This window comes from Alligator mississippiensis, chromosome 11 (genome assembly GCF_030867095.1).
Source record: "Alligator mississippiensis isolate rAllMis1 chromosome 11, rAllMis1, whole genome shotgun sequence".
NCBI lineage: Eukaryota > Metazoa > Chordata > Crocodylia > Alligatoridae > Alligator > Alligator mississippiensis.
The window spans coordinates 35,231,582-35,258,553 of NC_081834.1; the positions used below are offsets into that span (position 1 = coordinate 35,231,582).

Genomic DNA, 26,972 nt, shown 5'->3' on the forward strand with positions numbered 1-26,972 from the left:
GGCCTCAGAATTAAGGTGCTCAGGAGCTAGTTTGGACCTGGACCTCTTTTGAAGTCTGTTAACTCATTTCCTTAATCCTTAATCTTACATTGATCAAATCCCCAGATTGTGGGCATCACGTCGGGGTCCTATAGGAGGGCCGTGATCTCCTTATGGCCCCCTCACCGTGCCAAGTCAGCCCAAGGGCACCCTCAAATTCTCGCCCACCACGTCTTTGATGTTGAGGTAAAGTTGGGAGGCTGCCTTACGGCTCCCTGGGCACGGTTAGCTGGGACCTCTGTCCCCATGTGTTCCCGGACCCCCTGGGGGTCTCCTGGTATGATGGGTGCTCCCCAGGCACCCTAGCCTTATGGGCTATGCGTGGCTCCTACCAACCCCTAATACCATGCCCCAAGCCTCACTGATGGGATAGACGCTGGTATGTCTCTCTATATGTACACGGCCTGTCTCTCGGGCCTCCTCTATGTACTCTCGCCCCACTCTCTGGGGCCTCCTCTTCTGGGCTGCCCTCTCTTGGGCTCTCTGAGCCCACTCAGGGCCTCCCTGTAACGTTGCCCCTCTCTGGGGCCTTCTCTGTAATGTCGCCCCCTGTCTGGGGCCTTTGCAATAGTGCCCCCTCCTGGGGCTTTCCCTGTAATGTCGCCCGCACTCGGGCTTCTAAAATACAGCCCCCGTCTGGGGCTCTCTGCGCCCACTCTGGGGACTTCTCGGCAATGCCCCCTGACTCTCGGGCCCACCGCGCTGCTACCCCCTTCTCCCAGGGCTCACCGTGCCACTACCCCCTCTCACCGGGGGCAACCGCAGCACTCCACCCTGCTCCGGGGTTTATCGCCGCACTAGCCCTTCTTCAGAGGCTCACCGCGCCCGCACTGGGCTTCCTAATAATATGGCCCCCTCTCTGGGGTTGCTGTGCCCCTACTGGGCTTCCTAATAATACGGCCCCCTCTCTGGGGCTCGTCGTGCCTGCGCTAGGGCTTCTCAAAGCTGCCCCTCTCTGGGGCTGGGGTCTACGTACCCCGCAAGTTGTGCCCTCACTGGCGCCAGGGTTCCCATACCACTGGGGTTCCTCCTTGAGAACACTGCACCCTCACAGGCACTACACCCTCACTGGCACCGGGGTTCCCATACCACTGGGGTTCCTCCCTTTATGAGGATACTGTGCCCTGACTGGCGCTAGGGCCCCCACATCACTGTGGGGCCCTTTATGAGGCCTCCTCCAACCCCTATAGCCTCACCCAAACCACCGGTGTAATATCAGAAGCAAACATAAATTCGAGCCTCCTGGCTATAACTCAACTCAAAGCCATCTGGCTAAACCATGGTGCTCAAACCTCTCAGAGCTGCCATCCTTCACTCAGCTAGAGCATTTCTTGCAATGCTCACATCCTAGCCCCTGCCCTGCCCTGCCCTGCCCTGCCCTGCCCTGCCCTGCCCTGCCCTGCCCCTGCCCCTGCCCCTGCCCCTGCCCCTGCCCCTGCCCCTGCCCCTGCCCCTGCCCCTGCCCCTGCCCCTGCCCCTCCGGCTGCTGGCAGGGAACTACCAGCCTGGCCTCAGCCCTGGGCTTTATGAGGGCCAGGCCCTGCCCCCCTTCTGGCCAGCTGATCCTTATTAGTTGCCCCGGCAACTCGCAGCTGTGCTCATTATGTTCTGCCAGGGCTCTCTCCCTGGCAGTTTCTCCTCTCTAGGAGCAGGAGCACCGAGGTGCCCTGCGACAGTGGGTAAATTATAGATTCTCAAAATGACAACACTTAGCTGGTATTAAAAAATGTTTCTTTCTAAATTGTGGCATAAAATAGATTATTTCTGGTCATTTCTTCCTTGATCTTTCTTCTTTTTTCTTTCTCTTTCCATTTAGGGTAATAAGTGAATCTTTGAGAGACCAGCTTCTAGTCACCATTCAGAAAACCTTTAACTACAGCAGGAACCAGGCCCATCAGCTGTTTGTCATTCTCATGGAATGTATGAAGAAAAAGGAACTTGTAAGTGTCATAAAGGTCATTCACAAAAGGCTTCTCTGTAATGGTATAGTGATTCTCAACCAGGGTGTCAAAAGATCTTTTGAAGGATGATGGGGAATGCTATCCAATATTAGCACTGCTTGGTGTGTAAACACCTATGTATAATTTATAAAGTAAACAGAGATTTCAAATAGGAATCCATAATGTCAAAACCCCTGACATATTGTAGTCTTTTTGAGTTATCTACAAACAATTTCTCTATTATTTTTCCAAAGTAAAAAAACGAATTGAAGACAAAGAACTGGCAATTTCCAAGGGGTCCCTTGAGCCTAACAACAGGTGTCTTGAGTCTTAAAAAGCTGAAATCCATTGCTATAGTACAACACTGCCCCTCCTTTTAAATACCATTCTCAGATTTTACAATCTATCTTTTTTGTAGAGTGCTATAAATGTTGCATTGTGTAGTGATTCACAAACATACATAGATCAGATACAATGGAGGGTGGAAAGATAATTGGAGAAAGGATTTCCAGAAGAAAAGAACTCCAAGGGGACATCTGAATGGAGAGTGGGCTGGGCCCTTATTTGTTCAACATTTTCAGCAATGACCTGGAAATGGAGGTACACAGTGAAATCTCCAAGTTTGCAGAAGACACCAAATTATTCTGGGTGGTCAGATCCCAAGCTGATGGAGAGGGTTTGCAGAAATATCTCACCAAGCTAAATAAATGGGCAAAAAATTTGGTAGATGAACTTTAGCATCAACAAGTGTAAGGTAACGCCCCAGGGGAAAAATGTATATGTACAAAATGCTGGGTTCTGAACTAGCTGTTATGACTCAGGAAAGAAAGAGACCTTGGAGTTGTTGTAAATTGTTCTCTAAAACTATCAGTTCAGTGTGCAGTGGTGACCAAAAATCCAATTAAATGTTGAATATCATTAAGAAGGGAATGGAAAACAAAACAGAGAAAATCATTATGCCGCTATACAAATCCAGGGTGTGCCCACATTTTGAATGGTGTGTATAGTTCTGGTCCCCACATATCAAAAAGGATGTAGCAGAATTAGAAAAGGTACAGATAAGGGCAACCAAAATGATAAGGAGTCTGAAGCAGTTGCCAGACCAGGAGAGACTAATACAACTAAGACTTCAGTTTGAAAAAGAGAAGGTTCAGGGGTCATATAATAGAGGTCTATAAAATCATGAAGGGTGGAGACCGGGGACCAAGTGAAACAGGGAACTGTTGTTCACCAAGTCCCAGAGTAACCCTTAGAACTAGGAGGCACCTGCTGAAATTAATAGGTGACAGGCTTAAAACTAACAAGTGGAAGTACTTTTTTATGCAACATGTAGCTAACTTGTGGAATTCATTGCTGCAGGAGGTGATAGAAACAGATAGCATAGTCAGATTAAAAAAGGGACTGGATAAATTCATGGCTGATAGATCTATTAATGGCAAATGAACAGAATGGCTAGACATGTTTCCTCTGGCATCTCTAAACCAATAAATGGTGGATGCCAGGGTGGGTATTAAATAGGGGATAGATCACCCTAGAGATATCTGGTTTGGTGCTCTCCCCATATAGCATCCACTTCTGCCACTGCTGGTGGCAGAATACTGAGCTACACGGACCATTGGTCTGACCCAGTAGGGTACTACTTATGTTCTTATGAGTCTACTTGCTCATACCAATATGGAGTCATTTGTTTTGCACTTCATTATCAAGCAGTACTCTTTTGGTTGCTTGAAATGTCTGCTTTGTCAGTGACACACTATAAGCATGTCATCTAACATAAACTGGCGTTATGTGCTGAGAAATGTCACTAAAAACAGAGAACATACATGTTCTTTATTTTTAACTTCAGATTGCTTGATTCAGGCTTGCCATGGCAATTTTAAATAGGCTATCTGCACTTTTATTATGAGAGCTTAGAGTTTCAAAGATAAAATGAATACAGACATTTTGACCCAGACCTAATCCTGAAGTTTATACATATGATCCTATTTAGCCCTTTGTTAGACTGAAGGAAAGAGACTGCTCATAGACTTAGATGTTAGTCATTGTGTGTAAAGGCAGTAGGTTCCATCTCCTGTTTCTTGCTTATATAGATGGCGCTGGGTCTTCAGTGATGGTTTTGCTTAAATACAATCAGGAAAGAACTTTAGAATTGGGTCCAGTTAATAGGTGAAGTTGAGAGGAAGATTCCATGAGATCAGTTCCGCTGCCTTCGTCATAATCAGCAAGAGCTGCATCTGTGTAACTGAGCTCTGAGTTTCTGGTGTGTGTCCGCATCAAAAGGATGCTTGCGTAGTATTGATATGCGTAGCACAACAAAGACACCACTTCAGACTTGATTGCACAAACACATTACAGAGCCCAAGTCAACATCATTATATTAATCAGCATCCAAACACCCACTAGGAAGCCTTCTCAGAATCCTTGGGTCGCACATTATACAAGTTATCTTTTTTATATAATCTGCCTCCAACAGTGAAAGCATCAATCAGTGAATTATTTGTCATTCCCTTTCCCTGCTGTCCCCAAAAATTGTAAGTTACAAAATGGGCATTTAGCAATTAGAGTAAATAATGGGAATTATGAGTCCAAATTTATCAGCTTAAATATTAATCCTGATGGCCCAGTTTGGGGATAAAGAGCAGCAAACAGAACATCCAGAAATCCAGTTCATCAAATCCCTCCACCAAATGAATGCTGTCTTCAGCATTGCCAGCTCTGTTCTCTATTATATTATAATACCCCTCTCAGTAAATACAAAACAGGGTAGCAAAGACCTTGGAATTATAATATAGAGATGTAATGAATTTTAGAGACCTTAGCTTCCTTTTCCTGCTATATAGCTAGGCATTAGTATTAGCATTTTAAAGACCTGATATTTTCCTCTAGATTCCAGACTTTAGCTGAGGCTCTTCCTTATGTGTGACACCATGAAAACTGTTCAATATTGTATATGGCCTTCAACAGCCACATTTAATGTGATCCCATATTCTGGCAGCTAGACAAGCACTCAGTCCTGTAATGTGAATCATGTCAGTGAACTGGACCTATGAAGCTTGTTGTTGTGTCAGAGGGCATGTCCAGAAAATACTCACCCTGTATCCCTGATCTACTAATCCAATCATGAGGCAGGATTTCTAGGATTGGAGACAGGATTGGAGTGGAAACCTGTCCCACACTTGCACAGGATTTGTGGGGGTACACATAGACTGCTCCTCTAGAGACTGGCCTACTGTCACTCAACATTCACAGTTCTGGCTCAGGGCCATGACTTTTCATTTTTTAATAGTTATCTCAGTTGGCAAGGAGACAGCTGCATAAATTTCCATAAACTTTAACATAAAAATTAACTGCTTAAATGCTAGAAGAGCAATTTCCTGCTGGTGTCTTAGTAGTTTCCAGTATATCCCAAAAGTGTTTTCTTTTCAACATGTAATGATTCATTTTCAGAGGGACTCATCATTCCTAATATCAACCTTCCCCTGTTGCTTGGGGAGTTCAGCATTTGCTTTCATGAGAAAAGATGGCATTTCTGTTTTTATCTCAAATTTCTCAGGTTTTGATGTTGCTTAGTTCCCAGATTCCATTTTTCCCAGAGAAAGGCCACATTTTGGCATTATTGTTAATTTTTTTCTTTATGCTTACTCAAAAGAGCTGAGTAGAAACTGAATATTCAAAGCATTCAACCATACACAAATACTATTTTCTATATCATTTATAATGATTCTACATTATATAGCATTACTATGTAATATTATAACCATATATGATAGAAAAATCAGTATATCTTTCTTATAGCACATAGAAATATTTGTGGTCTAACAATATAAGACATTAACCTTTGTTGCAGCACATCAAAGCCAAACATGTTTAGATTTCTGGGAAAGCATAAAAGTGCTGTTGATACATTCACATTTGTGTGCTGCTTTTAAGTCTCAAGATTTTTTGCATGCTGTAGCCATACCTTCAATGAAAGTAGTTGATCTCTAAGCCTATTTACCCTTCCAGGTCTTACCTTGTAAAGCCAGTGTTTTCTGACCCAGTAGGAAGTCTATTAATATTTGAACACTTGACCATAAAGAAGTCAGTTCCTAAGAGAATTGTCAGAATAAATGAGAACTGAGTAAGGCCTTGCCTTAGTCGAACTGGTCAAAATTAAAAGGTCAAGTCAGAGAAGGCCTCATGTGGTGCACAGAAGTTAGGCAGTAATTAAGTAGAGGTGGCTGAAAGATTTGGATCAAACTGATTGTCCTGAGCAGGGTTATCATATGCATGACTGAGCAAGTCTTCTACCTCAGATGATTCCTTTATCACTTTGCCTACTTCATTGCAAAGGAATATAGTTTTTCCTGTGTCTCTTCTCTCCATTAAATGTAAGTGTAATGAACTCTTGTCCTTGGATATGTACAAAATCAATACAGGTCATCAGGAAAATTGTCATCCTTAAAGGTTAACACTAGGTTATACAAGAAAGGAAGATTTTATGTGGAGGTGAGTTTGTCAACCCTTAGTTCTATGTAGAATTTACATATAATTTTAATACTATTATATTGTCATGTATTTGAATCTACATTATATTATTTTCGTGTTCTTTTTTTTTCACTGCAGTGCTTCACATCACTTAACATTTCTGAAAGGCAGGGACGATGAACTTTTCTAAGTAACTGAACTAAACATTGATGCCAATGTTCAGTTTTGCTTACCTGTTTATCTACTTTGACAATGTATTCCTTACCTCACCTCCCAGATGTGTTAAATTTGATTTTTTTTTTAAAAGCTATCCTTGATATGTCAGGAGTAGTGTAGGTGGGGGGACTGGAGGGGAATGCCTGGGGCAGCAGCCCCAGATGCTGCCTTTGAAGGGGCTGCAAAAGCAGATGTTGCCACAGAAGTGACTGCAGTCAGCACAAGAGCCAGCACTGCCCTGGGCCTGGGCAGCACACAGCTTGCCTGGTGTGGAGTGGTACTGTTACAGATCTGCATGTTAGGTACTAGCTGGCTGGTTATAATACTAATGCATGTTAGGTATTAGAATGGGCTAAAAAGTGGTAGAAATTAACATGGTAACTAAGCCTTGCAATTAGGTCCATCTGCAGTATTTCAATGCCAAATTTCAGCAACATTTTGATTTATGTTTTATACCAGTTGCATTGTTGATCAAAAACCAGAGCACAGGTATCATGAAAGCTTTTATGCACTTTTATTTGCTGAAATCTGACATTCAAAGAAATATTTGCTTGCAAATGGGAATTATGAAAATGTCCAAACATTTAAAAAATATGAAATTTGTCTGTTCCCTTCTCTCCCTCTTTCTCTCTTTTAACTTCCTCCTGCATTTTTACTCATTCTCCTTGCACGTGTTTGGTTTTATGCTCTCCTTTAGATCACTGTGTTCCGTATGGGCTCTGAGGGACAGCAGGACATTGAGATGTCTATCTTAACTGCTCTGCTAAAAGGTGGGTTTACACAAGCACCAGGGAGGATACACACACTTTCTCCACATAAAATTCCACTTCCTCTGAGATACACTCTAAATGCCAAAACTTCTGGCTGTCCTTATGAGTTCAGATAAGTAATCTAAAAAATGTTTGGTGTTTGGGTTCAGGTCAAATTAATGATATGCCAAGTAAGTATTTTCTCATATCTTTTGCCTGAAGTTTTCACTTGGGCTGTACCTGTCATTCTTCTGGGGTTTCAACATTGAACTCCAGTTCTGAGCAGTATGAAAATGAAAATAACAGTGAAGAGATTCACCACATTTTTTTATGCTCAAGAGAAACGACTCAAGTATTGAAAGGCCTAACTGTTTCCCTCACCTTTGCTCTTGGGTTTGGCATTTTTTGCTGCAAAAACTGCTATAATAAAATTAATTCTGGGGGTTGATACCTGCTCACTTAACAAGGGACCTTCAGGAAGGATCCATAGGGTGAGACAAAAGATTGGAATTCCCACATGCATGATAAAGGGACCAGATTATAATCTGTGGACAGGAAGGGAAATAGTAGTAAGGATAAATTCAGATGGGCTGGAAGGAAGAAAGGGCCTTTCAAAAGAACTAAGTCCCAGGAAACATCTAGATTTCTTGGTGTGGATTCTTTGCAGGAAGAGGGGAATTAATATGGAGTGGCAGCAGTCACTACGGCCTCTCACCCAAATTTAGCTTAGTCCCTTAAACTTTCCAAAAAATGATACACAAAATTCAACATTATAAAATAATACAATAATATAAAATCCCATCCCTGAGCCATGGAATCCATTTCCAATAATCCCCTAGTTATTGAGTTTGACCTTTCATGTATGAAAGGTCATGAAAAAATGAAATGTAATGAAAAATGTAATGAAAAAAATAGGTATAAAAGTAAAGTTTGGCTGCTTTGTGCACATCCTTTCATAGCATCTGGTGAAGTGAGCTTCAGCCCACAAAAATTTGTGCTAGATATAGACATCTCTACTTTGGTTAGCCAGAAGGTGCAAATCTACCCTGCCTTTTGCAATTTATGAATCAGATGGGTGATTCATAGGGAGGAAGGATTATATGGCAGTGGGAAATTGGCTGGATCTCCTGACTGCTTTCTGTACAAAGATTTGAAATAATTCAACTATTATGAAGTCTGGAAATGAGTAATGTTGGCTTTGGCTGCTAACTACAGTACATCCTATTGAAGCACACTCTCCACTTTAACACTTCTATAATGTAGATTTTTTTCTGAGTGGGGCCAGAACCTTTCAAGATTATTTTGTCATTTCTCATTTATAATGTTTGGGTTCAAGTATGACAAGCATCCTTTACAGTTTATACTTCATAATATTTGTTTAAGTAACATACACAGAAAGTAGTGCTGTACAACTAATGCTAGCTGAGGCAGCCATGCTAACACTCTTGCTAATACAAGTAAGGGACAAAAGTTCCTGGTGAGCGGCAGAGAACACAGGAGAACTTTTATTACTTGCAATTTTGAAAGGATTATTGGGTTAAATTTCAACAAAGCAGCAGAGTTCTTCTGACTTTAGTAGAACTACTTGCATCTTCACCAGTGATAGAACAGCTCTGTTGTTTTCTAATTGCTAGAAAATTAAATTACAGTGCTGTCCTGCCTCGTTGTTTACATGAAGCTTGAAATACCAGATTCTGGTTTCTGTTTCCTTAGGCACCAATGCATCTGCACCAGATCAGCTGAGCTTGGCATTGGCCTGGAATCGCGTAGACATTGCACGTAGCCAAATCTTTGTCTTTGGACATCACTGGCCGGTAAAACTGTTTTTCCCAGATGATTTAAATTGACTTTAACAATTTAGAGCAAGTACCAAATGTCCCTTTCCTGACAGTGACAGTTGTCAGGTTGAATTCTTTTGCTATTATGTGTTGGGGTCTTATCGGAATATTCCAGGAGTATTGCCTGCTGCCTGTTTGTTATTTGCAAAAAATAAAGTTAATAACAGAGTCTTTCCATACACTTTTGAAATGAAAATCTGTAGCACAAAATTAGCAAATACACTAACTGAAGATTTCTTTATGGGATTTCAGGCAAGAAACACAATTATGGAAAATCATCTGGGGTATCAGTAGTGTTGATCATTTGCAAAGAACTTCATCTTCTAGGAATTCTGCATAGCCTTCTGGCAACCTGAACATAACTAACTGCTAATAAACTTCAGGAGGGCTATTATTTACCAAGTTACTGAGGAAGAATTGAATGCCTCACTTCTTTAGGCAGCACTGAAAATTCCAAACTGAATTAATAGGGCAAGATCATGACCACCAAAAGAAGAGTGGTAATGAAAATCACGCCGTTATTATACAGGATAGTAGCAAATGAATCTAGGGACAGAGTTTTTCAAAAGTTCCCGAGGCTTTGAAATGGGACTTTTGTTTCCAACTCATTTACAATTTAATACTGCCCCTGCTGAAGTGAGGATAGAACTCTGAGTACTTCTGAAAATTGGACCCACTGGATTCATTCATGCAACTAAAAAAAAGTCTATTTAAACCAGTTTTGTGGCTTGCTGCACTGATGCTTTTTGCTTTAGTGCACCTACCAGCTGGTGTCAAATTGCTACAAAGTGTTCTGAGGAATAGAGTTGAAAGATTAAATCCATTAGAGGAGGTTTTGTTTTATTTTGTTTTGTTTTTTAATCAGATGTCTTTCCTGAAATTAAATATAATACAATGGCACTAATGTAAATACTTTCCATAGACATTACATACTACGCTGAGCTTTACTTCCTTTAGAAACCTCAGCAGTTTAAACACTCCTGCACATTATGTTTTATTTCTTCCTTCACAATAATGGGATGTTTCCAATACTCAAAGGCCATTAGCAGCGTTTTACAGAGTGTATTTAGAGATTCTAAACAATACAAAGTGTTATTACTATTGTTGTTGTTATTGGTGCTATTGTTACTATAATTATTACTACTACTATAATTATTAGTTCAGTTTGTTACAGAAAGGATTCTAATCTCCATATTATTGTGCTTATATTAAAAAAAAATACCAACTGGCATAGACGTCCTATTTCTCCTCTGTCCTACTTCATCCTCTTACTTGTCAACAAATAGTGAGCCAATTTTAGTTCATTAGCATTTCAACTATATGAATTCTTAATTTAGTATTTGATGGGAGATAGACACTTTTTTGTCCTGTTTTGTGAGTGTTTTCATGGTAGAAGAATTTTATGGTGGGTGGGACGGAGCAAACTGCAGTACCTTTGAACAAGAGACAATAAATGTTATCCTAGCATGCTCTGCACTGTGCACAAGTCACTTTTGGTCTAGTACATGTGTGAGAAGAGGTTACTTCCAAGGGAAAACTGAAGTTCAGCCTTCCAAACTAGGGACAAGTAGATTCAACAATTCTTGTTGGAAGAGAGATAAATATAAACTTGATCTCCAGCATGAAAATGAGCTACACTTCCCTCTTTGATCCTACCCCTGATACATGTGTCGTTTAATGGCCTTGAAGCACATACACTAACCTTGTTCCCTTCTCCTCATTTTGCTCATTGGTTTTTACTTTTCACTTTGGCAAACCACTGTTTGGTTAAAGGGGAAAAAGAAGGTAAAATGCCTGGACATACTCAACATCTTCCCAGATGTCGCACTTGCTGCTGTTTGAAGTCTCAAACTAACCTGCCTACCATAAAATGTTGGTGTTGTCTCACTTTTAATGCTATTCCTTATGCTATTGCTTATCAGAAATTTTAAAAATCACACAACTAAGGCAATGGGAAGAATTATTTACACTGAGGGAATGAATCCCATAGATTTTTAAGTGTATTGCAGGATTGTTGTGCCTCATGTTCAGGGGAAAAAACATGGAGTAAGCAGAGAATTCACTGTATCCTAGGCATTGTCTTTTCAACTATTTTCCTTTTGCAAGGGCAAATCTTTTAATATGCCAAGGCCCAGATACAGAATATAATTTTCTCCTGCTTGTATTGTATTGCTCTTCTGGGTGGGCAACAGGAGCAGCAACAGAAATAGTAATTGGGGCACTCTGTACCTTTCTATTGTCTGTCTCAGCTAAAAGATATCCAAATGTGCTAGCTATGGCAGTGGCTCATCTACCTCTTGTGTTCCCCGTAGGGAATAAATGGAGTGCCACATAGAAAGTAGTGATAATATTTCCCATGACACATTCTGTCACTGTACTGTACGGTCTCAATTTTTGTTCATTATTCAACATAGCCTTTAGGAAGCCTGGCAGCTACAGATGGCACAGCACTAGAGAAGGAGAAGAAATCCCCAGGAGCTCAAACTAAAGCACCCAGAGGGAAAGGAAAAGGGAAGAAAAAGGGAGGAAAAGCAAAAGAGGAGCCAGAAGAAGAAATGGATCCACGGAAGATTGAACTACTGAATTGGGTGAGATGAAAGTGGGATCCGCCTTTGAGTTGTTGCTCTTTGATCTTGTTTGTCTCGTTCCTGTGTCCCACCTATTTCATTTACACATTCATACACACTGCCTATTTTAAAGCCAAATTAGAGAGTAAATGCAGTACCAGCCCTTAAATATTCTTCAGGGTCCTGAAGGTAAAGAGAAAAGGCATTTGATCCCATGGAGGATGAATGGAATTAATTTTAGATGAGGCACAAGTGTTATTCCTAGGTACTGGGAGTACTTCCAGTTATGAGAGCTCTTTTATGTACTAAATTTATCTACTGAGAGTAGGCTTAGTGTAGGTGTTTGCACAAGCATTTCTATTCCAAGTAGTCATTTTCACTTGCTTGTAATGCTTATAACTTTTCCAGTCTCTTTCTCTGTCTGCTTTTTTGACAGGTTCATTTTCAGTTCATAGCTCATGAATTTTTTTGTTATATAATGGACTAGGTTCTGAATTGCAGCTACAGATATGAACTGCTCACTTGCCCACTGTTTGCATTGCTTGTTTCCATGTTCTCTGTTCTGCACTTGCAGGTCAATTCTCTGGAGCAGGCTATGCTGGATGCACTAGTATTGGATCGAGTTGATTTTGTGAAACTCCTGATTGAAAATGGAGTGAACATGCAATGCTTTCTTACTATTCCTCGACTAGAAGAGCTTTATAATACTGTGAGTGAGCTGTGATCATAAAAGGCACTGTAGCAAATTTTACTACTGTGTTTGTGTTTAAACATGGTACCTTTCCCTCTCTTCTCTTCCAGTAATTGCCAAAAACAGTCCATGAAAAGCTGGTAGCAGTGACAGAACATGGAAGTAGGATAGTGCTAGAGGGAGCCACTCTCATAACTCATGGTTTGATAACAGTTTCAGACACACACAGTATTAGTTATGGCTAAGCTTGTTGCCATTTTTCAAAGCTCCAGTGGTTTATCATGTATTTACAAAAGAATATTAAAAACTGTCAAGGTTATTTTTATTTCAGTCAGGGTATATTTATTTTGCCTTCCTCAGAAGCATTGGGCATTGGCTGCAGCCAGGGTGGGTATCTTGACTTGGGTATGCAAGTGCTCCTGCTGCAACTTAAACCTGGAAGTTCCTAGCCAGAGGGCCTTGCCCTTCCACTCAGGGTCAGGCTGATTGCTGTACTTGGGGTTAGGATAGAATTGTGCCCATTGTCCAACTTGTGGGGGGAGGGTTGCTGTCCTCTGTAGTGGAAGGCATGGCCCTCTTCCTTGGACCTTTGAGCATATTTTAACAACGCTTGCAGCAGCAGCAGGACACTGGCTATTGTTGTCCTCCTGGGTTACCTGTGGCAGGTTAGGTGTTATGCCTTGTGGTTGTGTCAGGGTTGACTGTTGTTTTACTAATAGGTTAGACAATGGATTTGGGATAATCCTGCCTCTGGGAGGGGATTGCACTAGATGACATCTAAAGGTCCCATCCAGCCCTATTTTCCTGTAATTCTATAATTTTTTTATTAAAATCATAGTATCAATCAATAGGTGTGGACTTTTCAGCTGCTTATTCTTTTCTTCTTTTCTTCATCACTGAAAATAATAATAAAAAAGTGCTTCTGGAGGAACCCCCCCCCCCATTGGCCACAAAGCACATTATGTATTCTATTTTATGTTGAAGAAATTAAGGCATAGAGGCAAAATGACTTTGCCTCACATCACCCAATGTTTTAGTGACAGAACCAGGATTGGAAACCAGATCTTCTAAGGCCCAGTCCAGTGCTCTGTGCACTAGATCAGTGGTTCTCAATCTTTTTTGCCAGGACCCTTCTTAACCAGGACCCATTTGTAAACATTGGACAGCCCCAATCCAGTAAATAGTTTAAGTAGAACACAGCCCCCTGGCCCTGCCGGCGCTTCTCACTCCTGACCTTCTGCCCCCCACCCCTAGGCCCTAGCCCCTCAGTGTGTGGGGCCGGAGGGGTGCGGTGTGGGGCATGGGGTGGGGGGGTCCTAAGCAGCCCCTTGCAGGCTGGAACTCTGCCGGCCTGCAGGGAAAAGCCACAGTTTTCCATGTTTTCCTACTTAAAGGAGAATCAGTTTTTAAAATTTGTTTGTGACCCTTTCATCTGTTCTTGCAACCCACTTTTGGGTCATGACCCACAGGTTGAGAAACACTTCATTAATCTACATTGCCTATCATAACACTGTATGCTATAGGATCAGCTTCTCCCTTGCATCAAGCCATGGACAGAATATTCCACTGGATTCTTTAGAGACATGAGCCTGGCAGAACTACTCATAGACCCCCTTTCCACCCTCCCACCCCACTTTCTCTGGTATGAACCCAGGAGTAAAATGTCTCAGTCAAGGTATTCCTGCATTGTGTAGGTTTCTTGATGCCTTTGTACCTCCTTTTATCTAGCTTATATCAAAGCAAACAAAAGGCATCTGGGGATGGACCACAGCCCTGAGATCCGTAGACTGAGTGCAGCACAATTCCCTTTGTGCCTTTATAATTTTGAGCCAGTTGTGTGTCTGTCATTTTATCTACAGAAAAAAACCCCAGTATGTACATGTGTGCTGTTCTGCTGATGACCACATTGTAATCATTAATGATCCAAGATAACTGCACATATTTATTTCTAAGAAATATAAAGAATTAAAACATTAACAAACTCTAAATCGTTTCTGTTTCAGAGGCTGGGTCCACCAAACACACTGCATTTGCTAGTCAGAGAAGTGAAAAAGGTATGTTGACACTATTCAGAGATGCTGGGGTTTTGTTTAACTGAACAAGCCTATGGGAACAGTTAGTATGACATAGGTGAAAAATAATGGCTTACTGTACAGCCCAGCTGGAGCAGGGCTGGAGAAACTGTGGAGCCCCTCACCCCTGGGTCAGCAGGGACAGTGGCAATGGCAGGTATGGGAGGGGATGGAACATGGCATGAAGAGGAAAGGGGGCAGAGAAATTCCTACTTCATTTAGCAACTTAAAACAAATATCTGACTGCTGCTCCCATGGCATCAAGTGAAAGGCAGGTGAGCGCACCACTGCACCCTCTCTGGATCTGCCCCTGATGTCAAAGGAATTTTACATACAACATTATAAGAGGAAAATGTTGCCTGGTAAAACTACAGAATCTGAAAAGTTAGACACAGAAAAGACCTATTCGATTATCCATCTGTCAGTGCAGGATTATTTTCTTCTTTTTTGTTTGTTTGTGTGTTTTTCAAATTCCTTTTACATGTCCCATGCAATGCCACTTTCACTCCTTTCTGCTCTTCAGTTTTCTGTTATCATCCGTTATCACTGTAAGGTTTAATATTAAATTCACTATGTTTGGTGGGGGACTGCACATATCTTTTTACAGCATAGAATGCCCAGTATTTCTTCTGTAAGGAAATCTCCCATTGACTCCAGTAAAAGTTACCTGTGAAAGTCTTGCCGCTGAGTTAATGTATAATTCATATTAAGCCATTTCATAATTTAAAGTCATAGATCTTATTTTGTGTTGTTTACATTTTTCAGTGTTGCTAACTCTAACTCTTTTCTTCTCTACCTGTCCACTTTCCTCCTCCTCTTCATTGTATTCCCCTGGCTCACCCTCATTCAGCGACAGTCTCGGGGATTCAGTTGGGTTAAGATGGAGGTGATTTGCTCACCTAGAATTTAGCTCCTTCACCATAGTTATAGCTCTGTCATGTTGTAGACTAAATGTTACTGTTGTGTGCAAAAAGAATATTAACACAGTAAAACAGTTTTCAAGTCATAGCTTTGGGAGGTTTAATATAACTGTCCAATCTTTAGCAATATGAAAACACAGGTTACACAACCTACTTGTTTACTAAATGTGGACTGCAGATTAACCTAAATCTTCCTTTAAATAATGGGCTGGGACTTGCAGATAACAATGCTGTGAAAGAATACTTATCTGTACAATGGAAGCTGCAGTAGATACAAACACCTTTCTAAGGAACAAGGTAGTTTTAGTAGCTATATTAGCGGCATGATGTACCCTAGGTAAGTGCCATAATTAAAAAACAAAAATTAGAAAACATCTGACTTGCATGCATTAGAATTAACTTATAAAAATCCTAATTTAGTGCTAGTGCTGCAGTTTCATTTGTCATCAGAGACTTGATAATAAATCTGTTGAATTCAGTAAGAGTCTTTCCTATTACTTGGGTCATGTCTGCCCTGCTTCCCTGCTGAGCCTGAGGCCAGCAACCAGGAAATAAAGGCACTCCAGTTCTGTATGTGCCCAAGCCTGGCAGTTAAGCAGCATCTACAGCTTCTGTGCCTCTACTATTATTGTCTGCACAGTAATCCCATCCTGTGATCACTGCTGAGAAATAAGCCCTGCCCATCTGCTCCTGCTCCATGCTGCATGTTGAAAAACCAAGTGGCTGCTGTCAGGAGCACTCCTGGGACTGAGCTCCTGAGAGCATCTCAGTATATGCACCAAAGCGTGACCACACAACCCTTTCAGCACGTAGTATAAGCAGCATGTGAAAGACTGGGTAGGACTTGTTTCTTAGCCCTCGCCTCCGGGTGGAGGCATTGTTAAGGGATACAGCCAGTTTTAATCTATCTCAGCCAAAATGAATTCTTAGAATGGATAAAATCTTAAAAACCCCAAAGGTGTTCAGAGTAGCTGGATTATCCAAACTCATAAAACATGGACATATTTGTGCTTTAAACATTCAGGTTTATTAATTCACCAAAAAGAACTTGAGGCCTTTTGTTGCCAGCCTGTACAACCTTTTTCAAATGAGCAATTCTGTTGACTACAAAAGAACTAATCACGAAAACAAGGATTACTCTCATCACTAATGTTTTGTAGAAGGCAACTTCAAGACTATCATAAAAACTTCATTTTTAATTATAAATGGTGTTAGATTAATTTTCTAACATCACAGACATAAAAGAAGGTTGGTTACTATCTATATACAATGTTCATACTAAACTGAGTAAGCCGTCTATAAAATAAAAATCTATTAAATGACAGAATGTTTATTGAACATACAACCTACAGTATGTGCATCAATCTTCAGCTACATTAAGTTAAGCATACTGCAATACATTCATTTTATCAGAAACATATTAAAACTATAATGTGCTCAACTTCTTCCATGGCCTAAATAATATGCAGTGCATTAAGAAATGTGACTTGGACTGATTCTGACCTATTCAATACCAATAACCACAACTACAATTCTATTTTTATATAACTACATTTCTGTCATAGAGACATTTGTCCCCAAGTGAAAATATTCAATAGTTGGAAATAACAGTATTTAATAAAATCAGAATATTAGGAAGTAAAGGTCACTAGCTATAAAGGCTATTATGTATCAGTATAAACACGTAATAGTGTGTGTAACTAAGGCAACTCTATATATACCTTAGTATTGATATGTATCCTAAAAATTCATTTTTATTCTTTTTTTTTTAGGGAAATCTTCCACCAGATTATCATATCAGTCTGATAGATATCGGTCTTGTACTTGAATACCTCATGGGTGGAGCTTACCGCTGCCACTACACTCGAAAAAGTTTCCGGACCCTTTACAATAATTTATTTGGACCAAAGAGGGTAAGAACAGCTTAATCCTGTGTTTCCCAAAATAACTAATTCTGCACTTCAGCCTTGTGAACTGCTATAAGTCCAATGCAAAACAGATGTTTTAGGATTTAACTTGATCTTCATTTGATAGCTTCTGAGGTTAACATGGGGATACTGCAAAATATCCAAGATGTAAGGTCTGAGGATGTACTAAACATCCTGTACAGGTGGTTCACATTCAACACCTCTTGGTTTCTAACTATTGTGTAATATATGCCATTCTCAGTCCTAAGTGCAAGCATGACCTCCTGGAGTTATTTTGACAGTAATGGATAGCGGCAGAGGCACACCTGGGCACTTCTGTGCCATGGGCTGCAGTGTATGGGGCAGTATCAGTAGCTGGGCTGCCAGCAGGGATGGCTGGGCCAGCAATGCAGCAGCTGCTGTTTTTGCACCCCTCAACTCCATACCCAGCTGCTTTTTTCATGCTCCCTGTTCCCCACCCCAGCAACGCTACTGGAAAGTTGCACTGAAAAAGCAGAAGGAAAAACCTCAAGCTAATGATCAAGTAATTGTAAGAGTGCGTGGGTTCAAGCCAGAAAGACAAAGGAGACACCTTAAGAGAAAAAGAACTATATAAACATTTATCAACAGTCCTGAAAAGAACTTATGTAAGTCCTATCCCAGTAAAACCTCTTTCACCTATGCTAATAAGCATATCATTTATTGATTATGACAGGCTCTGGCCTGCAACTATGATTGACCTTAAGGCTTGCTGCTATAAGTAACAGGATGGATGAATCAACTGGATGATGGATCCACCTGAATTTATTTTAGGGCCTCTAGATTTGAAAGTCAAATATATCTCTTTCATCTAATTACATGAAAGCAATAATTTCAGCCAATGAATCTTTCCCTTGACAGGACATAGCATTGTTCAAGAATTGAATCGAAGAGAAAGAAGAGTCCTTTGTTGAAATATTTGGTTAAAAAAACAAAAACCATTTAGTAGAACAAAACATAATTTCTTACATTAAAAACTGCAGTAATATATTTGAGATCAGATTTAATCTTCATTATTTTCTGTGGGTAGTTTCACCCTTGATAATGTTGTGAAATCTGAAACTTGATATTTGAAATTATCTTTGTGGTCATATGATAGGTTTATTTCTCATCGGTGCATCAAATTGTTCTTAAACTTTAGAATGGATCTTTTTGTATCTGAGTCAAAGGGGGGGAGGGTGTTTTAGCTTCATGATGCAAAACAACTATTTTTCTAAATACATAGTTACAATTATTAGCCTATATATGTAAATGAAAATAATCATTTTCTTTGATACTTATGTCTCTGCATTCCCTCCCATCTAACTAGATTTTCTTTTCTATTTTTAATATGCAGCCAAAAGCTCTTAAACTTTTAGGAATGGAGGTAAGTTGGATTTAGAATAGAACTAGAAAAACACCTTTCTACCTCATTCTTGGACTTCTCAGTTTTATGCTGGTTCAAAGTATGTTGTTTCTTGATGATATCTGTTTTACAAACTTTCTCTAATTATGCACCATCAATATACTTATATTTAATAACTCAAGGGCTGCTTAGTGCAGCATTATGTAATAATACAGTCCATGCTGATATCTGGGATAGAGTTGATCATTTGGGATGGGAACACAAAAATGACAGAGAAGAGAGAGAGGACTGTAATTTGAGGTTAAATCTGAGGTTAAGTCTTGGACCCAAAGCCAACAGTGGGGTGCTGGGCACACAGGTTGCAAGGGAGCTCCCTGCTAGGAACTTAACTAGCTTTTTGCCTGGCACGTTAAGGAGACCCAGCATGTTTGCTGTTTTGGTTTTGTCCCACAACCCTCATGGGAAGCTACAAGGCATGGCAGTCAGTGTGCCAGACTGGTCTGGGGCAGGAGGGTTACAGTGTTAAACTCCCTAGTAAACTCCTTTGGGAACCCTAATGGGAACCTTGCAAATTACATTTGAGTTGCAAGATTCCCATTAAAATAATGGCACAATTGGGATGGATCCCTGTTTGGCATGGCAGCAGGCAAAAATTGTTGGGATTGGGGATACCTTTGCCCCATTTATTTTAATATCTCCCTTGATCCATGAAGGATAATATTTGACTAGAATGAAGAATATAAAATGTGTGTAGTGTTAACGGTTTAATTCCCTTCTATTGTAAAATAAAATTGATTATTTCAAAGCACATCAGCTCTGCAGTTAGTAAATATGAGATGAGATGGCCCTGAGCTACAGCTGCAAGTCTGACCCCAGCCCCCATTCCCAAGAACTTTGGGGAAGTTTTAGAGTGGGGAACGCCCTCTCCCAGGTGCCCAAACCAGAACCCTAATGCTGATGCCATCAACCCTTGAGAAAGCTCATTGTCTGATCTGAAAGCAGAGCCAATATTTCTGATGCATACCATAAAACTTTCTAGTTAGATACTGATAAATGAAAAAGATAGAAACTTCTGTATATGTAGTATATAAGTGGCAACTATCTCTTCCAATATTATTAATGACCTCTGGAATTTCTGTAAAAGGAATAGCTAGCTAATTCTCCTTTCAATTCCAAAACTTACTGGTGAAGAGATAATCCTACTCAGAAAACATGGATTCAAATGCTTAATATAAATATAGCATTGTGTGGCCTCATATCCCCACCAAAACTAATTAAACTGGACATTCCTATGTGCACAAGAACTGATTTTATAAGGTGGTTATTGCCTTTGCTCATCATCCTTGAAATGGGACTCAAGCCCTAAAAATGATCAAAAGATCTATCTCTATAAGATTTCTCCAAAAGATTTCTCTCTATATACTGTATGAAATGTTATTTCCTACGTAGCTTAAACCCTAATTTTCCCAATCATGCCTTTTCTCCCTTTAGGATCCTGCTTCATTGTCAATACCTCCTTTCAATTACTTCCATGTTGGTTCCTGTAGTAATGGCCTATCCTCCTTATCCCTTTAAGAAATGGGATAGTTATACCTTCAGTTTGTACTGCATACATAAGAGGACATTGCTTATTCAAAGGTGAACATTCCCTTTAGTATCTTAAATGTTCTTAAGGACTCTGTCTACCTGACTTCTTTTGTTTCTGTTTACCCCTCTCCATCTGCATGTCAGTTTAAAATTTGCTTTGATGCTTGTAAGATTAGGAGCCTTGTTCTTTAGGAATAGATGCAGACACATCAAATCTGAAATTAGAGTGGAACTCATGTTCAGTGAAGCTCCATTGACAATGTAATGGAATAAACATCCTGGTTTCTTTCAACTCCTTGCAAAGCAACCAGGGCTGTAACATACTTTCCACTTTTAATGTAGCTGTTCTATGCAGAGATAATTTCAGTATATGAAGCTTTGTATTGCTCAAACACTGGTGACTTGTAATTAAGCATGCCAGTAATCATTCAGCCTATAATATGTGAACTCAGGCATGCTAGTGCATGACCTGTTAATAAGCTATTTTTATTAGGTTGTTACCAGAATTCCTTGTAGTAAATAACAGGAACAAATCAGAAAACCAATGACGGAATATGATGAAGGTCTGCAGACCTTTTCTGAATGGGATATTCACATTTTTCTCTGGAAAATAAAATGTGGAGAAGAGACGCTAGTAGTCACTCAACACTTGTTCTGGAGTATATGATAAATGTCACAATAACTTTTTAAAAGTCAGTGGCAACATTTTTTTTTTTTTTGCTTTCCCTTAGGATGATGAACCTCCATCCAAAGGGAAGAAGAAAAAGAAGAAAAAGGAGGAAGAGATAGATATTGATGTGGATGACCCAGAAGTCAGCCGCTTTCAGTACCCTTTCCATGAGCTAATGATATGGGCAGTGCTGATGAAACGGCAAAAGATGGCACTCTTCCTTTGGCAGCGAGGAGAGGAAACCATGGCCAAGGCATTGGTTGCATGCAAACTGTACAAATCCATGGCCCATGAGTCTTCAGAGAGTGAGCTGGTGGATGATATCTCTCAAGATCTGGACAATAACTCCAAGTTAGTAAACTGGAGCATTGTATATGCTTAATTTGTGTGGGGGACTGCTCCAAAGGTATTTCTTTGAGTAATTGCAAATAATATTTTAAATGGTGACCTACAGGTTGATTTCAAGGCTATTTAATATTTAATAACCTAACAAAAATTTTGATTTTGGGTTCTGAACACTGTTTACAGTTCATACTCCCTCTGCTTCTTTAGAAAATTGACTGAATCTGTCTGTCTCAGTTGCCTTCTTTATAAAACAAAACTAGCTTACCTCACAATGTTATTTTAAGGATGTACCTGAACTGGAGAGGGTTTAAAGATTTTAAAGTATTATTATTGTGTACAGTCTCAAAAGATTCGTGGAAGAAGTTGCCATGTTTGAAAAAAATGTCCTAGGGGGATGAAAATTATATTATTCTTCCTTTTTATTAGGTTCTCCCCTTATTGCCTTTTTAATAATGATGATTTTTTTTATTTTAAAAAAAGAAATGTAAAAGGAAATATAGCATTATTATAACTGCCCTTTTGATGTTAGAAGTTGACAAAAACTGACACAACATCTATAATGCCTTTAATCAAAAGATCAAAAATACTTTACAATTTTATTTCAAAGCAATAGCTATGCACTTATATATCTTATTCTGTATCTTTATAAAGTTTTTAAATATTACCACAAATCAAGACTGAGGCCCAATGCTGGTGTATGTTGCACAAACATGTAGAAAGACATAGTCTTTACCCAACATTTTACAATTTAAGGCAATACTAAATTTCTAAATTCAAGTTAATCAAATTCTCTTTGCCTATCTTCATTTTTCCAGAGACTTTGGCCAACTGGCAGTTGAGTTGTTAGATCAGTCCTACAAACATGATGAACAAATTGCCATGAAATTACTGACCTATGAACTGAAAAACTGGAGTAACTCTACCTGTCTAAAACTTGCTGTAGCAGCTAAGCACAGGGACTTTATTGCTCATACTTGCAGCCAGATGCTGTTAACAGATATGTGGATGGGGCGGCTACGCATGCGGAAAAACCCAGGCCTTAAGGTATTTTCTCTACACAAATGCTGCTGAAAGTACAAATGAAGCCCATAATAGTGTGTCACTTACAGTGCACTTATACCTAGCAAGTTGAATTGTTATATAAATAAGGTACTTCAATATATGTTTTAAATCTGATGATGCGCCATGTGATAACAACAAAAGCGGTTTAATGCAATTATACACCTCTGCCATGAAGATTAATTTATTGCATAACAGGTTAAAAGAACATTTATCATTCTTAAATTCTCTACTGCTTAGAGACACAATATAATGAAGAGTAAGAGAGAGAATGAGTTGCATGTAACATGTTGTTAACATTGCTTAATGGACTACTGGTGCTCCAAGTACTATCATGAGGAGGGTGGGAGGAGGATATAGTTTGTATAATATAGAATAATGGAAGAGAGAGATGTGTTTTCCTCTCTTTGTGCTTTGGGGGTTTGAATCATTGTACAGTTGACTTCTCTGACACCCCTTGAATGGGGATTAGAAGAATTATTATTTGAGGGTCATTTCAAGAAGGGAATAATTTGCTAGACATTAATAATTTCAAAAGAGACAGCATCTGGAGGGGTTTAGAGGTATTTGTAACCTGGAGGAAGAGCAAGTAGGAAGGAGCAACAGGAGAGGTGCTCTTATACTTCCTCAGAAATCAGGGCAATCACCTAGTTACCGCAGGTGCCTGCACATGAATGCACAGAGCCTAGGAAAAAAGCAGAAAGAATTGGAAGTCCTTGCAAAGTCAGTGAATTATGACGTGATTGGATTAACAGAGACTTGGTGGGATAGCTCACATGACTGGAGCACTGTCATGGACGGGTACAAACTGTTCAGGAAGGAGACACAGGGGAGACGAGGAGGAGTTGCACTTTAAGTAAAAGAGCAATATGATTACTCAGAGCTCCAGTATGAAACTGGAGATTGGCCTGTGGAAAGTCTCTGAGTTAAGGCCAGAGGAGACAGCAGCAAGGGTGAGGTCATGGTGGGAGTCTGCTGTAGGCCACCAGACCAGGGAAAGTGGTAGATGAGGTTTTCTTCAGAACAGCTAGTGAAAGTTTCCCATTCACAGGTGCTGGTTCTTGTGGTGGACTTGAATCACCCTGACATCTGCTGGGAGGGCAATGCAGCAGTGTGTGGGCTATCCAGGAAGTTTTTGAAGAGTGTTGGGGACAACTTCCTGGTGCAAGTGCCAGACTGGCCAACTACGGACCATGCTCTTCTTGACCTACTACTCACAAATGGGATTGGTGGGGAATGCACTAGTAGATGGCCACCTGGGCAGCAGCAACCACAAGATGATTGAGTTCAGGATCCTGAGGAAAGGAAGGATTGAGAGCAGCAGAGTAAGGACCCTGAACTTCAGAAAGGCATACTTTGACAATGACTTGCTCAGGGAACTCATGGGCAGGATCCCCTGGGGAACCAGTCTGAGGGGGAGAGGAGTCCATGAGAGCTGGCTGTGCTGAGATTGCAGGAACAAACAATCCCAATGTGCAAGAAGAATAGCAAGTATGGCAGAGGACCAGCTTGCCTTAGTGTGCCGCGGCACACTGGTTGGGAAATACTGTTCTAAATTCATGTATTTCTGGGCCCTGAGTTTAGTTCATTGTTTGTCATATAGTGTAATAACTGCCTTCCATACGTAAGCGATAAGCTGGTCACATTTCCAGCCATATCTTTTTCAAAATCCAGCTATTATTTCCTGTTTCTCCCACCACAAACCTTGTTCATCCTCTCTGTCCTTGAGCACTCTTCATTATCTCTTTTTCACTTTCCTACATTTTTCCCACTGAAATCTGCTCAGTCTTATGGCTGATCCTTCCCACCCTGCCCCTCTTAAAATCCTATTACTGGCTTTCTTCCCTTTTTCTCATAGAGTACAGCCTTCTCCTGACCTTCTAGTTCTCTCCTCTTTACTTGCATGTCCCTCCTTTCTTATTTTCATTACATTCCTTCACTGTTCTTTTTAGCAGCATCTCCACCTCTGGTTTAGGTGCCTCCTACTGGTTTAGGTGCTTTCATACTCTTAGAATGCCCTCCCATTAGCTCTTAGCCAAGCTCCCATACTTTTAAAGCTCTTCTGATAATTCTCCATTTTACATGAGACTGTAATGGCTATACTTTGGAAAGCTTTCCCCCTCACCCTCCCACCACTGAGTTGTTCACAGAATTCAGTTAAATTCCCATTCTTGCAGCATTTTTACCTCTAGATACATCTCACTGCATTGTATCTACAGAAATGGTAAAACTTCCAGAGCAGCATCTATTCAGGCTGCTGTGTATATTGATTCTGCTTTGTGAATCAACTCCTTTTTGTATGGATAAGCATCTTAAACATTCTACAGAGAGTTACTGTTACACAAAAAATAATCTCATTAAAAATATCTCAAGATCTGATGTAATTTATGCATGGATTTGACATCTCTCTTCTTGCACAGGTGATAATGGGAATTCTCTTCCCACCCACCATCCTGTTTCTAGAGTTTCGCAGCTATGATGACTTTTCTTATCAGACATCAAGAGAAAATGAAGACAACAAAGAAAAGGAGGAGGAGAATGTGGTGAGTATTGTACCTTATTGGAATTTCGAAATGTTATTAATATTATGCTATTAACCACTCAAATGGAAATCTGCGTATTTTTGTAACACTTGCCAATGTAGGATCCAAATCACTGTGTATCAGTTTTAAGGGTTTGTGAGACAAATTATCTGCCTATGCAAGTCAGTATATCTATACAGAGGTCAGTGGAGCAATACACCAGTTCAGAACTTAGCTTAGTATTTTTTGAAAATGCGGTGGAACTAGATAGAAAATAAATCATGTTATTCAGAAGGAAGGATCTTGTATCTTCCAATGAATTGGGAATTGTAGCTGTAAGCTACTCCTATAGGTGATGACAAGATGCCAGCTTCTGTTTTCCAGGATGCAAATGCTGACACAGGCTCCCGAAAGGGAGATGAAGAGAATGGAAGCAAAAAGCAAAAAAGCCTTCCAATTGGAAAAAAGATCTATGAATTCTATAATGCACCTATTGTTAAGTTCTGGTTTTACACGGTGAGTATGCATCTTGGCTCTTGTTACATTCAAATATAAAACCAGGAAAAATACTGCTGACTTTCAAGAAATTTCCAACCACAGTTTGTGCATGAGTGATCTAATCAGTAGAGAAATAAGTACATGCAGATATAGAAAGATACAGTGCACACACTACTGCATTGTATGAAAAGTTCCTGAAGAATATCACCTTAAAGAAAGTGCAGCATTAAATAGCAGGTGACACTCCTTATGTGTTTAGTCAGAAGGTGAAACCAATACAGATTCCACAGAACTCCACACACTAGTCTTTCTTGATCCCAGCCCATTGGTAAATGCTTTTGTTCATTTCTCAAGGGCTCTGGGCTCTGTTTCTTCCCTTGCTTTCAGTGATTATATATTGATATACATCCAGCGACTTCAGAAAAACTGCAGTGAGATCCACATTCGAGTCTTGTGCATCTCAAAAGGCAAATCTGGCAAGAATCAGTTTGACCTAAGACAAAGTGGCTTACAATTTGTAGTAGAGTATGTATCCTAATTCTGTTTCATAACATGATTAAAGCTGAGGTCACATTAATATATGTGCTTTCTGTTTCCTTGTATAGTATTTATACTCATGCATACACAAGCCAGACTTATATGCAGATCACCACAAAATTATCTACATACGCTGCTAACTTTTTCTCTGTACTTGCTGTAAACAAAATTGAAATTAACAGCAACAATACTAAAGTCATTTATCATTCTATAGTAGCCACAGAACTGCATATCAAGAAAAGTAAGTCTGATGTCAGATTTTCTGTAATGAAACAAAGGAAGTGTGTGTGTTACTGACAAAATTCCCACGTAGCCAGCATAAAGAATGTAAAGTTCTTTTAAAAGTAGGAAATGAAAATTAACAAATATTAGTTCTCATGTTTCAGGTTGTACTGTATTAAAAGCCAAAATAGATTCATAGATTCATAGATTCATAGATGTTAGGGTCGGAAGGGACCTCAGTACATCATCGAGTCCGACCCCCTGCATAAGCAGGAAAGAGTGCTGGGTCTAGATGACCCCAGCTAGATACTCATCTAACCTCCTCTTGAAGACCCCCAGGGTAGGGGAGAGCGCCACCTCCCTTGGGAGCCCGTTCCAGACCTTGGCCACTCGAACTGTGAAGAAGTTCTTCCTAATGTCCAATCTAAATCTGCTCTCTGCTAGCTTGTGGCCATTGTTTCTTGTAACCCCCGGGGGCGCCTTGGTGAATAAATACTCACCAATTCCCTTCTGTGCCCCCGTGATGAACTTATAGGCAGCCACAAGGTCGCCTCTCAGCCTTCTCTTGCGGAGGCTGAAAAGGTCCAGTTTCTCTAGTCTCTCCTCGTAGGGCTTGGTCTGCAGGCCCTTGACCATACGAGTTGCCCTTCTCTGGACCCTCTCCAGGTTATCCGCATCCTTATTGAAGTGCGGCGCCCAGAATTGCACGCAGTACTCCAACTGCGGTCTGACCAGCGCCCTA

At 40.3% G+C, this 26,972-nt stretch overlaps 1 protein-coding gene across 1 annotated transcript in view; it reads left to right on the forward strand.

Moving 5' to 3' along the window:
* Positions 1-26,972, forward strand: part of TRPM1 (transient receptor potential cation channel subfamily M member 1) — a gene marked incomplete at its 5' end in the record, with an annotated part of 87,857 nt that overhangs the window by 27,411 nt on the left and 33,474 nt on the right. Inside the window, 12 exons of the mRNA XM_059714911.1 lie at positions 1,856-1,979; positions 7,360-7,432; positions 9,125-9,225; positions 11,664-11,837; positions 12,391-12,525; positions 14,511-14,561; positions 17,272-17,412; positions 18,782-18,811; positions 21,109-21,398; positions 22,208-22,436; positions 24,872-24,994; positions 25,358-25,489. Coding sequence (XP_059570894.1) covers positions 1,856-1,979; positions 7,360-7,432; positions 9,125-9,225; positions 11,664-11,837; positions 12,391-12,525; positions 14,511-14,561; positions 17,272-17,412; positions 18,782-18,811; positions 21,109-21,398; positions 22,208-22,436; positions 24,872-24,994; positions 25,358-25,489 — 1,603 coding nt within the window. The remainder of the gene's footprint in view (positions 1-1,855; positions 1,980-7,359; positions 7,433-9,124; positions 9,226-11,663; positions 11,838-12,390; positions 12,526-14,510; positions 14,562-17,271; positions 17,413-18,781; positions 18,812-21,108; positions 21,399-22,207; positions 22,437-24,871; positions 24,995-25,357; positions 25,490-26,972) is intronic.